The 17,301-nt window shown below is 36.5% G+C and overlaps 1 protein-coding gene across 1 annotated transcript in view; it reads left to right on the top strand.

The window, feature by feature from the left end:
• Positions 1 to 17,301, top strand: part of LOC127517956 (netrin-G2-like) — a 73,485-nt gene that overhangs the window by 34,453 nt on the left and 21,731 nt on the right. Inside the window, exons 4-5 of the mRNA XM_051904196.1 lie at positions 10,497 to 10,669; positions 11,020 to 11,043. Of these exons, the coding sequence (XP_051760156.1) occupies positions 10,497 to 10,669; positions 11,020 to 11,043 (197 nt within the window). The remainder of the gene's footprint in view (positions 1 to 10,496; positions 10,670 to 11,019; positions 11,044 to 17,301) is intronic.

Genomic DNA, 17,301 nt, shown 5'->3' with positions numbered 1-17,301 from the left:
ATCTTATTTTTGGAGAGCTGTCATGTTCAATTTGTACCTCTCATTCTTAATGGATGGGGGAAAAAAACATTGTTAATATAAGGTGTATGAGGCGCAACATGTTGAGCTTGTTAACAAAGCGGGTCATTTTCTCAAACAGCCCAAGTTCATGGGCCGCACAGCCTATTTGGAGACGTTCACACATTACTGTTCACTAATGGCCGCTCTTTCTCCAAATTCTCTTCCAGTGTTGTTCCTCAGTCCTCCTCAAAATGGAGGTAATAAGTCAGTCGGGTACTGGTGATAATGACCAATCTAGGCCGGCCCGAGGTGACTCTCCGGGCACCGATTGTCCTCGTCTTTCCTCCATCCGTTTTTGTTTGCGTAAGTGCCTCATGATGAGCCTGGCAGTGCTTCTGTGCAAATGAGAATAAATAGTCAGGGTGTCTCGTGAGAGAAGACTGTGGGAAAAATAAATCAAGCTCCCATTAACAGCAGCTTCCAGCTGCTTCTGAGCAACGGACTCCAGCGGCAGCCTTTTATCTGTCTATCTGTGTTTGTTTAGTGCCACTGCTATTTATTCATCAGAGCTACGTGCTCCCGTTATTTGCACCAGACTTTGCCGCTTTTAAACAAATCTTGAAAGAAATCTAGCCGCCGCATCCCATAAAGGCATAAATGCTCATAATGATATTCTATAAATGTTCCTCAACGACACCCTGGGGAGAATTACGTCACACTTGTCTTTAGTTGTGCAGATTTATCCAAAACCTCATTACCTAAGCAATGGCAGGTTTAAACTCACGTCAAAAGCAGGGCTCCAGGCAGAGAATTAAGTTTAGTAGAGAAATCTAAACATGTTCATGTGATATTATTTTTTAAAGATTTTGCAACTTTTTAAACTACAGCTCTCAATTATGGGCCAGAGGCGCAGAGTAAAAGTGTGATCTACTGTGCAAATTAAAGGGGTCCTTGATTATGATTTTACTTTTTTAACTTTAGTTAGTGTGTAATGTTGCTATTTGAGCATAAACAATATCTGCAAAGGGAGATATTTTCATTTACAGAAATTGCTTTTTAAGGACTACAACAAACGGCTGGTAGGGACTACACTGAGCTTCTTCCCGGGTTGGTGACATCACAAACCCCAAAATTTACCTAAACCCTGCCCCCGAGAACACGCAACAAAGGGTGTGAGGCCATGCCGTCATCTTACACCGGACTGCTTCACAAACGAGGGTCAAGTCCACTGGATTTGCACAAAAGACTAACATGACGGCACATGCTAGTCGAGGAGTTGAATCAGCTCCACAGCAACTACATAAATTTATCCACTAACCATTCAGAAACGTCCAGATACATTCTAAAAGTTGTAACTTTTTCCTAAGTCTCTCCATCAGTGTCTCACTCCGGTTTGAACAATGTAAGGTTGAACACATTTACTGACAATCGTCATTTTGGCTGCTTGAGATTCTCCAGCTTTGTTGTTTTTGAGCAACTGAAGTGCGAACTGTTAAAGCTCCGCCCTCTTCTGGAAAGGGGGCTGGGAGCAGCAGCTCATTTGCATTTAAAGGGACACACACAAAAACGGTGTGTTTTTGCTCACACCAAATTAGGGGCAAATTTAACAAGCTATAATAAATGATCTGTGGGGTATTTTGAGTTGAAACTTCACAGACACCAACTGGGGACACCAGAGACTTATATTACATCTTGTGAAAAGGGGTATAATAGGTCCCTTTTAAAGAACAAAAACGCATCTGGATCATTTCCATAATGACCAACGCAATCTACCAAGAGCAGCACAAATTTAGTTTAAGACATGCTTTTTTTGGGCGGTAAATAAAGGCGCAAATACCAGTAAATTGACTAGCACAAACCTTAGTAAATCACCTTGCATGATTCAGTTAAATACTCTCCTCCCATACATTTTGCGTCTGAAAGGGAAACTCCTACAAATGCATATGCAGTAAGGTCAGCTGCAAAAATAACTGTCTATGCCTTTTCAGCATTGATTTTTCACTGCATGTCTTTAGTAAATCCTGACAGTAGTATTTCAATGCCAAAACAGGGTTTGCTCTGGAGCAAGCTGTTAGTAAATCTGGCCCTGAATATGTTCATTTAGTTTGATCAATTAAAAAAATGTGTAAACTACTTTTAATTTGACACCGATTCTTAAAAAAACGTTCATGAAAAAGTTATGTGACTGCTTCAGAGACACTTTTCTACATGTGTACATAGAAAGACCAAAAAATAAAAAACTAATAAAAAATGCAGCCGGAATATAAGATTAATTAACTGATTTCGATTAAAAATTGTAATCAAATTATCTGGCTCTCCTTGTCAGGGAAGGATTTGTAACTCACACACGAGAAGTCTGAAGGTTAAGATCTTGTTGACAGTAAACCTTTGGGAAACCTCTTTGGAACCAATCACTATTTTTGCAATTTTCTTTGTCACCACAAGTTGTGCAGAAATCACACTTACAGCAGTTTCATAGGGGGATGGTGAAGCAACTATAAGTAAAGTTATGAAGTCTACTGTAGGTGAATGTGTCCCCTTCCATCTCATTTTCTGTAAAATCAATTCAAAATGATTTCCTGCCATATTTTGTGCAAAAGTTCTTAAAGTTGCAAATGCTATCTATACACTGTTCATACCTCATACAAAACACCCTAGGCAAATATTTTTGTCATTATTGTTATTTACAAAGATGTATTCAAGCCAGAGCCCAGTGATGGACTGGCCATCTGTCCAGAGTGCTTTCCCCTGCCTCTGGCCTAGGAAACTGGGATAGGCTCCAGCCCTATGACTTAGAAGGTCGTATAAGGAATAAAGAGAGAGATTCGAGTCAGTATGATAATTAAGTGACTAGTGCAGCAAAATCCAATGTTGGTGCCAACTTGAAAAACTTTAATTTAGAATAAAGATACAGTGGAAAGTGTCTCCTTCACCAGTTAAAGGGATGTGTTCGGTAAATCCCAGAGCAGGCCAGTTTTGAGCTTGACTGCATATTGATTTAAATGCGAATGGGTATAGTATAATTTAAAAAGAAATATATATATATGTTGATGTGCATACAAACAGCAAACTACGAGTCAGCTATTCCCTTCTTTCCAATTAAGGTTTAGATTGGGGTGAGAAACTGAACCTAGATCAGCAGTTATCCCAGAACTGCAACTGAAATTCCCTAATTATTTCATGTTCACACACACATCGTGCCTGTGACCAGAGGAAGACTACATTTTCCCAGGCCTTAAAAATGCAACTTGTAGCTCACATTCTGAAGCTTTGAGAAGAATCCACAACAGCTGACTAGTTAGTACTGGCGCTCTCCTTTTAGCTCCTCTGTTTTGCCGGAGCATTAAGGGCCATATGTTTATCACACACTCCTGATTCTCCAGTCACAGATGGCCAGATAGGGGTTTGATCCTATCCCAACAGCAGAGCCTGGCAGCAAATGTGCCCATGAGATCTGTTCCTGTCCCGAGCAGTGGGGTCCCAGCCCTGCGGTGTCTGGATATAGCTGCCCTGGATCGACATAGATTCTGAGAGTACGGGGCAGAGAAACCTCACCTCACACCCCAGAAAAAGATGCTGCTACTTCGCCTCCCTACCGAGGCCCAGGAAGCCTCCTGCTGTTCCACTGCAACCTGCAGTGAGGTTGCCTGATTTGCTGCATTCTGCGCTAAAAATGCACACGGGCTGGTTCATCCACCCTATAATGCCAGCGTTTAATAAGAGCAAAATGCCCTTGCCCTCTCTGTCCTTGACAGTGTCACAAATGATTTCTTCTGTCCTTGGTTTTTAATCACAAGACTTTACTGTCTACTTGGCACTTTTTTTTGGTGAGGTGTCAATAATTTAGAATATTCATGATGATGAGGAATGCATACCAATCTGCAAGCTAGTGCCCGTATCGCTTGCAGTTTTCACACTCACTATCCATGCACATTTACAAAACGCCAGCAGGCATTTATTCAGCTGTCAAACCAGACAGATTTCTTTTTAGTGTTGTTTTTGCCAAGGGCTTGAATCACTTCAAGTGCTGTTTTTTTTTTCGCGGGATGTTAGATTCCTGCAGCTGCCCTGCATTAGTCGCTGGTGCAACTGTGCTGCTTTTATCTGGCAACTTTAAGATGCAACACTACATGTTTAAGTGTGCTGAATGCACCTTCATTGGGTGTTGTGTTGACTAGGAATACTTTCATTCCTGTTAACTCTCTTAAAATACACTTTTCATACACTTTATATTAGTGTGTATATATATTGATCATCACTTCCATCATTTTTGCAATTTTTCTAAAACATCATGAACATTTTCACTACAGTGTCATTTCCATCACATTTCTGTGGTGGAAATACATTTTAAATGTCTGACTCCTTTGTTTTGCTAATGTTAATTTTATAACTTGCATTTTATGTAAACAAAAATGCATATATGAAAAAACATAAATGGACAAAATTATACAATATTTTCACACTTTTGCATAATTTGATCGGAAATTGATTGGAAGTTATATAATATTATAAAAGTAATGTTACAATAATAAATAGTTATATTTACTTTTCTTGACTTTTCTTGATAAAAATCTTGATCACACTTTCACTTAATTTTTAAAATGCAATAATATTTTTATGATGGACTTTCTGGGTCTGGCAAAAGTAAAACTAAATCTATAGTAGACATAAAAGGAATTAGAAAAGTGAAAAGTTTGGGGTATGTGATATGATTTTTAAATATTTTTGAATGAAGCCTCTTACTCTCACTAAGGCTGCATTTATTTGATCAAAAATACAATAAAACAGTAATATTGTGAAATATTTATTTTACTATTTTCTATTTTAATATGTTTCAAAATGTAATTTATTCCTGTAATGTCAAAGCTGAATTTTCAGCATCATTACTCCAGTCTTCAGTGTCACATGATCCTTCAGAAATCATTCTGATATGATGATTTGCTGCTCAAGAAATATTTCTTATTATTATTATCAATGTTGAAAACAGTTGTGCTACTTAATATTTTTGTGGAAACCGTGATACCTTTTTTTTTTTATCTTTGATGAAAAGAAAGTTCAAAAGAACAGCATTTATTTGAAATAGAAATGTTTTATATATATATTTGTTTATTTTTATTTATCATTTAATGCATCCATGTTGAATAAAAGTATTAATTTCTTTCAATAAATAAATAAATAAATAAATTCTTACTGACCCCACACTTTTGAACAGCAGTGTACAAGATAATGACAGTAAAAACTTTCCAAGGCAGTTTAAATGTTTCTTTCATATAACAAAAATAAAAATAAAAAGTTTTTAGTAAAAAAAAAAAAAAAAAAAACTCAACATAAAAGTGCCCATAGATGAAACACCCAAATATGCAACCCAAGCTAAATAAACACATGGAGCTAGATGCTCTTCAGAACACGTCTATATCTGCTCATGATGCTCTGCATTACACAAAGACTCATTCTCATCCGTTTCTCATCGCTCCTCACAGGGTGGGTCCTAATTTCAATCTGTACATAAGAGGATTGTAAAGTCTGAATTCGGTCAGAAATTGAAATGAGACCGTGCCGTGCTTTAATTGATTAACGTTCGTCTGAGATCCCGCACTGTCTCTCAAAAGTAAAGGTCTCTCTTAAGGCGAGGATCTCCGAAACGAAGTGGTCCGCCGCTGATTAATTTGTCATGATAGGAGCTTGATCGGCACTTGGTCTTGGAGAAACAGCCAAATAAATGAATGTGTGATTGACTCTGGGTTTTAATTACGGCTTAAAGGCCTCAGGAGGGTGATAGAAGTCTAACTGTTTCCTCAGGCTTTTGAAGGAAGACCTAATTAAAGTAAATTAAATTGAGTAAAATCACACTCTCCACTATCACTCATGTTTGTTTTAAGTGTAGTAAATGAGAGGGTGTGGAAACAGACAAAAGAAAAAAAAAACGTGATGGAGGTGTGACACAGTGAACAATATCTGTTGCACATGGGGATGCGGGTTTGAGCCTGGCCAGTGTCATGATCTTGTTCTTGTTCACGTTCTTGTCTGCCCTATATAAAATTATATGTACAGTCAAACCAAAAATCAAAAACCAGACACTAGATATATATTTTTTTTATATTTTTTACTAGTGGGTTCAGGACACTATAGTTCATTTCTGTAAGTGAGGATAGCAAAATAAAGTAAACTGTGACATATTATACCCAAAAAAGTCTACCAGTAAAATTGATAAAAATTTGGGACCAAAAATTATTCAGACACTTTGACCTGCCCATGTTTTGCTTAAGTGTTATCTGACATAATTAAGATGATTTTTTTCTGACACAGTTTAACTCTGAGATCTTGTCCTATTTTATTAGCTTTTTTTTTAAACTATAGTGAATAAACTGTATTAATGAATGAAATGTTCTGAATAAATTTTGGTTTGACTGTATATAAATTAATAATTTATTAATTGTGCAAAACATTTTACGAACATTATATGAGTTGTATAAGAGTCTGAAATAATATGATAAAATATTAAGAAGCAAAATGCCATAATTCAAATTAAAAATAAAAATATGATCACCATTTCGCAAACCCAAAAGCTTGTATATCTTTCATTTCTATGTTGAAAAATGTACCATTTGATAACTGCAATAAGATGCAGTGCACTGTGTTTAATTAAGATTACAAAAAAATGTTAAAACATGCAAACAAGAAATAGCTTTACAGCAATCTAGCAGGGCACAATACAGCATTTTATTCCAGAGTTTCGTATGTTGAATCACTTTTTTTTTCATGGGAAACTTCAGAGGGCGAGGTATGACCTCATTATACGGCAATACAAGGTTTGGTTATGGGGTGTCCGCATGGAAATATATAGGTCAGCTTCATAAATATTTCATGCAAATGGATTGCTGTTCGCTCTAGTGAGGATGAAAAAAAATCCGAAGCATTGGGATTTACACACTCATTTGATTAGAGAGATTGTAATTGCAAAAGTCGTCATTTCCATACTAACCTGCTTTCCTCCCAAGACCTTTAATCTCAACTATCCTTAAACTCGGCTGTCAGATAGCCAGAGTATTCCTCATGAACTCAAAGGAGGGAAGCGACATTTTGTGGAGCACTGCAGATTTTTCTTATAAAGCCACCGATAAGGAGAGACAAGGCAAGGCCATCTCAATATCCCCCATTTATTCTCATTACTAGCGATAATCATTACTCACTCTCTCTCTCTTTTGTTCGTTCCATCGTTCTCGAGGTATTCCCTTCCCCCCAGTAGACGGCTGCTATATTTGGAGTAGAGCAGACGGATGCTGTTTACTGTCCCCACAGATCCCAGAGTTTTATCTCCAACATCAGAGACAAAGAGAATCAAACTTGCCCGCATCTAACAAACACAAACAGCCTCTATAGTGCTCACAAACATGGGGCATGGGAAGGGTTGATAATGATGAAAGATTAGAAACATCTAGCAAAATAACAGAAAAAAGACTTTAATATCACACTTATATCTAGAAGAGTGGACAGAAGTTTTCAGGACCACACACACCATAAAAAATGACTTCTTTATGAGTTTTTAATCTTTCTTTTTTGTCAAGTTATCTAAAAATCCTTAAAAAGCAATAATAAGTCTTGTTTTCATAGATTGTATCTTATCTTACTGCACCAGTGTTATTTTAGTATTATGTATAGACTATTAAAATGTTTAAATTTTTTTAATTGTTTTCATTTTAATTGTAATAATTAGTTTTTTAATATTTCTATTTAGCTTTAATTTATTTTTTATTTAAGTTTTAGTTTTAGTAATTTTAGTACTTGTACTTAAAAAATAAATGAACTGAAATAAAAAAAGTTTACATTTTTCATCTAATATTTATATTTTATATTGTTTCAGCTTTATTTGAATTAATGTAAAAAAAATAGTTTTACAGTTTAGATATTAAGTCTTCTTTTCTGAAAATGTATCAAAATTAAACTAAAATTAAACTTTATGCTTTAAAAAATTGCCAATGGGGTAAGAAAAATAATTTAAATTTATAAGTTTATATTTCTTACCCCACTGGCAGACATTTTTTCTTGTTTTTAGAGTAAAGTCACTTTATTTTTTCAGAAAACTTATCTTCAGAAATCTTATGAATTGCTATCTTATGTCATTTTGCTTCTCAAGTAAATGTATATTGATTTAAGAATGTTAAGTGTATTTGTACTGGAAAACAAACAAAAAATATTGAGGAAGAAAATATATATATTTTTTTGCTTTGTACAGCAACCTGTTGATTTCCAGCAATAAAATCACTGCCTTAAAGGGTTCGTTCACCCAAAATTGAAAATTCTGTCATTTATTACTCACGCTCATGCCGTTCCACACCCGTAAGACCTTCGTTAATCTTCTGAATGCAAATTGAGATATTTTTGTTTAAATCCGATGGCTCTGTGAGGCCTCCATGGGGAGCAATGACATTTCCTCACTCAAGATCCATAAAGGTACTAAAAACACATTTAAATCAGTTCATGTCAGTACAGTAGTTTAATATTAATATTATAAAGCGACGAGAATATTTTTGGTGCGCCAAAAAAACAAAATAACGAATTATTTAGTGATGGCCGATTTCAAAACACTTCGGAGCTTCGGAGCATAATGAATCAGCGTGTCGAATCCGCAGTTCGGAGCGCCAAAGTCACGTGATTTCAGCAGTTTGACGGTTTGACACGCGATCCGAATCATGATTCGACACGCTGATTCATTACGCTCCGAATCTTCCTGAAGCAGTGTTTTGAAATCGGCCATCACTAAGTAAGTTGTCATTTTGGTTTTTTTGGCGCACCAAAAATATTCTCGTCGCTTTATAATATTAATATTGAGCCACTGTACTCACATGAACTGATTTAAATGTGTTTTTAGTACCTTTATGGATCTTGAGAGAGGAAATGTCATTGCTCCCTATGTAGGCCTCACAGAGCCATCGGATTTAAACAAAAATATCTTAATTTGTGTTCCGAAGATCAACGAAGGTCTTACGGGTGTAAAATGGCACGAGGGTACGAAGTAATTAATGACAGAATTTTCATTTTTGGGTGAACTAACCCTTTAAAATGTTAGTTTACCGAAAAATGAAAATTCTGTCAATAACCAAACAGATCTCGCCACCCATTTACTACCATAGTAGGAAAAATAAATACTATGGTAGTCAATGGGGGGCGAGATCTGTTTGGTTACTGACATTCTTCCAAATATCTTCCTTTGTGTTCAGCAGAAGACATTTATACAGGTTTGGAAGTACTTGAGGGTGAGTAAATGATGACAGAATTTTCATTTATAGGTGAACTATCCCTTCAAATCTGAGATATTGTCCACATCAGCCATGATAAGCAACAAAACCAGCAGGCCTGAATCAGCGGTGTACTGTATAGCCCTGCCCTGAAATCTCATTGGCCCAAAACCCCTCTCTATATAACTATATACACATCAACCATGATGTAAAGATCTGTAGAATCCACAATATTCCCTACAGGTACTGTTTTTAGCCATGCACTATGGTGTCTGGCTCCACTAATTAGTCTAGCTGATTTCTTGAGCCAAGTAGGTGAGCTAATGAGCTACCTCGGGTGACCCTAACAAATAAAAGGTGGGAATGATCCTTTCGCCCTTGCCTGTGGCTGCGATGTAACAAGCGTGTGTAACGTGCGTCGCGGCGCAAGTGTGACCCTCCCTCTCAAACAGTGAATAACGGAAATGAGCAGAAAAGGAATACACCGTTTATAAATTTCTAAAGGGAAATAGTGATCAAAAAAAAAAAAGGGGTAATGGAGAATAAAAAAAAAATGTATGCTTCTTATAACCCTTATATATTTACATTTTCTATTTAGTTTTAGTACTTTTTATTAATTGTTTTTCTATCTCTTTTTGACCTATTTAGATTCAACCTAATAAAGTTAACTGACTCTTACTCTGCTAATATGGGTATAGAAAATCAGTAGAAAATCAGTAGAAAATAAAAGAAATTACAATAGATCAACCTTACTGCTCACAATAACAGTCCCGATGTGGATTAGGGTTTCACCAAACTTTAGCTCCAGTTCAGTGCTGCTTACACGAGATCCTTCTTCCGCAATTGAGTTCTGAGCAGCACAATTCAGTCAGAAAAAAAAACGAAGGAAAAGCGTATGCACAATCCTCCCACTTTCTTGATTCTCGTAGCTCGATCCTTATATGGGCATGGCTCGCCAGTTCCTGCTCGCAGTCTCTTTCTCTCTCTCGCATCGCGCGTTCTCACTTCGTCCTCTCTCTCGCACAGCTCCGATCATAGGGCGGGGCTAACTCTTCGCTCTCCTCATTGAACCAATCTTCACTTTGTTTTATTTGAATAACTTTTCAAATTAGTTTTATTTCTTTTTGAATTTATGCATTTTCCTATTTTCTATTTCACAAATGTTATTAAAATAAAGTACTGATTTACATATTCACGAGTGTTATGGTTTAGTAACCTGGGTTACACGTGCTAATTGTCCGCTGTTTCCTGTTTTCACAGGTGCAAGTGTAACCTCCACGCCGGTCAGTGCTCCCTCCGTGACGGGACCCTTCAGTGCGACTGCGAGCACAACACCACTGGACAAGACTGTTCGGCCTGCGAGAGAGGTTTCAAAGCCAAGTCCTGGAAGCCCGGCTCCTACCTGCCCACACCCAACGGCTCCCCGAACATTTGTAAGAATTATGCACCTGCTGTATTCAGACACGCGCACACACCTGAGAAGAAGCTATGATTTACGTACAGTGTAGAAAACTGGGGCATCTTTACTTGCTAAGGAAAGTAGAATAGCACAAAGGCAACTTCGCAATAAAAAGAAGATAAGCATACTGAATAGTAGAAATGTACAGTTCATCGCTACTGTACACTCACTGCCTGAGAAAGAGAGACAGGCTTCTGTATTTTTTAATCTTAGATGTGCTCCAGAGTGGTAGAGAAATAATAAAATAAACCCACAAGAGTGTTTTCGAAAATAAATGAGTAATACTCTCTCATTTGTTTTATCTTCCTCTCTTTCTGTTTGCAGGTGAGGCGTCGGGAACATCTGGCAGTAAGTGGCATGCTAACGGAATACGCTGACTGTTGTTTTCATGTTTTCACTCCTGCTGCCATCACTCTTTCTGGCCTCTTTATTTCATGTCGTTAACAAGACGTCGGTTATGATCCGTCCCTTAACTGTCACTCTGAACTCTGATGGCGTGATGCATTTTTCCACAGTTTTCTACTTCATAAATGTTTCATGTGATCTAAGACGCAAAGCATTCTAATGCTGGCTTGTGATGTATGAGGGTGTGCTCAAGGTTATAGGAGATTTCAGTGCAGTTCTGCCCATTTGTGGTGGTTTAATGCTGTTTTGTTGGAAATCTGAGGCGATGACTGATCTCATGAGGAATACAGAGTCGTTTTCCTCAAGATTCTTCTTAAAGGTGCACTTTGTATTTTTTTTCAGTTTAAAGGTGAAGTGTTTTACGTTTTTAGTGATGCTAGTGATGCAGATATTACTAAGTTTTGCATCTAAAGAATAATCATTTTGAAAATGTTTCAAATGATTTAGACTCGCAATAGACTCGCAATTTACTCATATCAGCTGCATGAAAGCTGTTTTAATACCATATTGAGATCACATGACCAACTGAATACTACTCACTTCATCTCTGTAAACCTATTTTCTGACACTTTCAGTTGTGAAAGTATTTAAAGGGTTAGTTCACCCAAACTAGTGCACCCTTTTTGTGCGCCAAAAAAACAAAATAACGACTTTATTCAACAATATCTAGTGATGGTCGATTTCAAAACACTGCTTCATGAAGCTTTGAAGCTTTACAAATCTTTTGTTTCGAATCAGTGGTTTGGTGCGTGTATCAAACTGCCAAAGTCACGTGATTTCAGTAAACGAGGCTTCGTTACGTCATAAGTGTTTCGAAATTTCAATAGTTCACCACTGGGGGACATGACTTTGTCAGTTTGACACACGCTCCGAACCACTGCTTCGAAACAAAAGATTCGTAAAGCTTCAAAGTTTCATGAAGCAGTTTTTTGAAATCGACCATCACTAGATATTGTTGAATAAAGTCATTATTATGTTTTTTTGGCGCACAAAAAGTATTCTCGTTGCTGAATTTGGTCTCAACAGGCTGTAATGTTTTTTTGGTTTTTTTTGTCCTCAGTGCAAACACTAGCAGTTACGCTTGACCCAGCCACTCTATCAATGTCTATAACTACATCCATAACACCACCCACAGTCCAACTGACCTCAGACTCAACACCAACCAGCACAGAGTCAGTCCAACCAATCACAGTACGCCAGACTCCGGCTCCATCAACGTCTGTAGACACGTTTACAGGTTCGAGCTTTTTTAACGTCAGTAGAGTAGTGCTCTTGTGTTGCTCTATAGATTAACATAGGTTAGCCTTGTAGTAGTAGAGCAGAGTTTAGTAGACGAGCCCTTTAGGTAAACTAGAAGATGATTATTTACAAGATAACAGAACTGTATAAAAGTACCACAAAGTACCATGGTATTATTATGCATTTTAGGACATGCACATACAGTACTATGGTATTATTTGGTATTTAGGATATGGTATGGTATAATCATAATGGTATTTGGGATACAGTATGGTATAATCATTCAGTACCATGGTACATGTATATGGGTAGTTGTCAAATGAACATGGATATGAACATAATTTACACAACCGTTCAGAAGTTTGGAATTAGTAAGAATTGTTTTTTTTGTTTTTTTTTTAAAGAAAAAGTAGTTTTATTCAGTAAGGATGCATTAAACTGATCAAAAGTGAGCGTAAATACATTTATAATGTTACAAAAGATTTCTATTTCCAATAAATGCTGTTCTTTTGAACTTTCCATTGGTAAAATAATCCTTAAAAAACATTTTTACAAAAATATTAAGCAGCACAACTGTTTTCAACATTGTTTCTTGAGCACCAAATCATCATTTTAGAATGATTTCTGAAGGATCATGTGATACTGAAGACTGGATTAATGATGCCGAAAATTCAGCTTTGCCAGCATTTTAAAAAAATATTAAAATAGAAAAATGTTTTTGAATAAATTACATTTTTTATGGATAAAATCTGTTTCGTGTCCAACCAAATGAAATGAAAATATAAGAAAAATTACATGCCATGTAAACTGCCCATATACCACAAGTACTGGCATGTGGTATTTTTACAATTTGAAACCATACCTGTACTGTGGTACAATCACAGTGCTTTTGGGTCCTGAGAAGCTTTTCTTCCCAACCTCTGACCAATGAATAACACTCACTGGAGTGAGAGCAATTTATCTCAGTGTGTGTCGGGCTGTGGACTCTCTCACTCCCTCAGGGTCCCGCTGCCTGCCATCAAACACACATGCAGAAGACACATTAATACATTATTTCACTCAAAGTAATATGTTGAAATATCTCCATAATTCAATATTATTAGGGCCTGTCAGAATGGCCTGATTTTGGAGTTTGTGATGTCATTTTTTTTAATAATTGCCAAGCTGAAAATATTTAATAACCTGGGAGAACTGGGATTGTTTGGAATGTGGTGAAATAATCTTCCACAGCATGCAATGCATATTTTGCAAGGTCTGTCAACATTTGTCCGCTAAAAGTAATGTTTTATGTAAGTTTAATGATGTGTGAGAGAGGATTTTTTCCCGAGATTTACGTGTGATGCCCCTTCTAAAATAGACAGGGATGTGTTTGCTGTTATTTGTTCTGTACTAAAGGTTTTATGGTCACTTCTAATATTTTTAGAGCCTGGAAAGAATTTCATTTTATCATCCATAACCAATTGAACAGTGATGTGTCACTTCCGTTGTTCATTCATTCTGCTGAATAATGGAACACTCTGACACTCGCCAAGGACTCTTGCAGGACATTGCAGAAATCTGAATAGTCAGATTATGAAACTCGAGTAAGATCTTTCTTTTGCATGCAAGACATCTAGATTAGCGTTAGTCCCAGCCTCAAACACATCCATCAATCTATATACCTACATAACATAACTACAGAGCCCCTAAAGGGACATGGAGAGGGGAAAAAAATATGAAATGGGAGGAAAAATTTTGTCAATTCGTTTGCGTTCTCTCGCAAATGTTTCGCATTCCCCCAAGAAAGTTTTGCGAGAGAATGCAAAAGTTTTTTGGGGGAACGCAAAAGTTTTGAGAGGGAATGGAGAGTTTCTCTGGGGAATGCAAAACATTTGCAAGAGAACGCAAAAGCCTTGACATAATTTTTCCACCATTTTTTCATCACCATGTCCTTTTAGGGGCTCCGTACATAACATAAAATCTTTGAAAGACACTGTTTGAGGCAATTATTACTTGGCTTCCATGCACATGTTATATCTCAGGCATTCAAAATAGTGATTTATGGGCATGTATAATATCTCAAAAGTTGGTTGCACTTTCAAAAGTTGGTTTACATTACGTGCACTTTCAATATGCATTTAGCTTTAACATAATTATCCGTCTAGAATTTTTGTTAGTGCAATCTCTTAAATAATTGTTTAAAATTTGTATCCAGTAAATACTAAATAATTCATTGGAAAATTCATGGAAAGAACTTTGTTCATCGCATATAAACAAGATACCAAATATCTAACTGTATAATCCACTTTGTATGTCTGTGAAACAATCAGTATGTATTACTTTACACTTTAATGCACGCCAGTCTATTATTGTGGCATGTATCATTGATTTCAGATTTACCCACCCATAAACATCAATATTAAAAAAACGAAATGGGTTTGGTCACTTTACAAGATGATCAGATGGCATTCTAGCCTAAGTCGGCAGATATTGGCCAGAATAAGTTACAATGTGGAAGCAAATCTTAGTTCCAATCTAGTTGCTCATGTAGGACTGCAGCAGCAGTGACCTCTGCACTAGTCATGCTGAAATGGGAAGGTTATCAGCATATGCGCTTCAGGGGCAAATCAAGACATCATTACCTAAATGATCTCCAAACAGTCCTGAGATTGAACCCTGCTGCTATCCAGTATCATTTTTTATTTTATTTTTATTCAATTTTACTGTGTGAGAGGATGAGGAATAAAATATGGAAGCACCGTTTATTCCATTCCTCTTTCCTGGATAGAGTGTTTGGAAACTGTGATAGAAAGCTCTCACTGTCCTAAAGGAGAAGACAGAGCGGAAAACAGAGTGTAAGAGAGAGAGAGAGAATGCAATAGAGAAAGACAGAGAGCAGGAATTTGGAGGAAATGGATGATGAATGTTTATTAATCTTGTGGGCCTCCCATCACACTAAAAATAACCCTCATGCATTTATCCAGCAAGGGCAATGTTATTGCACATCTTCATGCCCAAGTGTCTGAGGCAGTGCATGGGGAGAAGCATCTTGAAGATTTAGTGAGCAACTCTATGTAATAAAGCTGAAATTATTCATAATTACTGCAAGGAACTGGCCCTGTTCCAAAACCAAGTGAACTTCCTTGCTGTCTACAGCCTACATAGGCGCCTGTCTTCTAAGACAGCATGTTAACTGAAACGGAAGCTCTTAAGTGATCTAAGTAGGCTGCAACTTAATGGGTCATATACAAACAGCATTCCATTAGTCAAGCACACATACAAGAGCACAATACTCAAAACTCAGTAGTCAAGAACACATACTCAAGCACAATACAAGATACAGACAATTCATAGAAAAATGAATGGAAGAAATCGTAATGGTGCATGAAGGAATGGAAGACCCACCTTTCATTTAAAAGAGCCAATCACTTTTTTGTGTAGTTTGCTCTAGAATGTGCATGCACATTAAAATCCCCCTAAAATCAAAATGTAAGTTTTTAAGCTTTTAGTATGAATATGTTGGCCTTAAGGTTATGAATAAGCTGGTGTGTTCCAAAACAATGACAAAATTCGCATTTAGAAGATATAAGCATTCAAAACCTAGAGTCTCTCACTTCCATTAAAAATGGATCATGGACTTTCTTGACATCACAGCGGACTTCAGCTTCTCATCAGATCTTCTGTAAAGCATCCTGCTCCCTACATTATAAACAGATATTGAAGCTGCAGCTGAAATCGGTCACTTGTTCACACATTTACTATTTTCTACATGGTGAATGGCACATAGTGCACTATATAGGGGATAGGGAACGATTCAGACAGTGTAAATATGCTTTCCATTAAGGTGAATGAAGTCTGGTTTCACGTTAGTGTCATGCGAACCGCAGCGCACACAGTCTGCTCCAGTCCAGAGACATGATATCACAGAGTGGATTATATGCGCGAGTCGGCGCAGACCACAAAACGTATCGGACCCATTTGAATTCTGCACAGAATGCTGTATTTTAAAGCGATATGGAGGAGATTAGGAGGAGAAACAGATAGAGATTAGAAGGAAACTGAGGCTTTATCAAGCTCAACAGCTCTGGCTGAGCTGTGATATAAATGAAATGCTATTGGCTATTTTAAAAAAGGGAAGGAGCTGTTTGATATGTCCCGCCCTGTCTTCCTGTTTCAGTTAAAATTATGTCAACACATTGAATAATGCTGCGCATTCCAAGGCATTTCAGCGGGCCTTTAACATTTTTTTCTGCATAATTTAAGTACTTTAAGGATACTTATAAAATAAAAATATATTAAAAATTATATAAAAATGAATAATATAAAATATGAGAATAACTTGTAAATAAAAAAAACTATAAAATATAAAATACCATTATTAAATACAAAATACTATTATTAAATACAAAAAAAGTATGGCTAAAAAAATTATCAAATTAATCTAATTAAAAATTAATTGACCCAATATGTGTGTGTTCTACACTTTAATAGCATATTTCAAATCAGCAATATATTCTGACAAGAGTGATGCTTTACATTTCACTACACTGAAATGCTCATATTGAAATTTAATCTTGGCAAACAGTTTTGGAGATTTCAGTTTCAAGTTGATAGGAGTTGAATTTATATGCCTGGTAGCTAGAAAATAGTTGCCAGAGGAAGGTACTAAAGAATGAACTGACTTTTGGTAAAGGGACTTTGTGAAACTCTAATAAGCATAAAAATACATAGCATATTTTACTATTGAGTAATAGGTAAATAAACATTTTGGTCACACTTTAGATTAGGGTCCAATTCTCACTGTTAACTAACTATTAACTACGACCTTTGCCTCAATAAACTCCTAATTACTGCCTATTAATAGTTAGTAAGGTAGTTGTTAAGTTTAGGTATTGGGTAGGATTAGGGATGTAAAATATAGTCATGCAGAACAAGGCATTAATATGTGCTTTATGACTACTAATAAACAGCCAATTTCTTAGT

The sequence above is a fragment of the Ctenopharyngodon idella genome, chromosome 8 (genome assembly GCF_019924925.1).
Source record: "Ctenopharyngodon idella isolate HZGC_01 chromosome 8, HZGC01, whole genome shotgun sequence".
NCBI classification, from domain to species: domain Eukaryota; kingdom Metazoa; phylum Chordata; class Actinopteri; order Cypriniformes; family Xenocyprididae; genus Ctenopharyngodon; species Ctenopharyngodon idella.
This window is presented reverse-complemented; position numbering and strand designations above follow the sequence as displayed.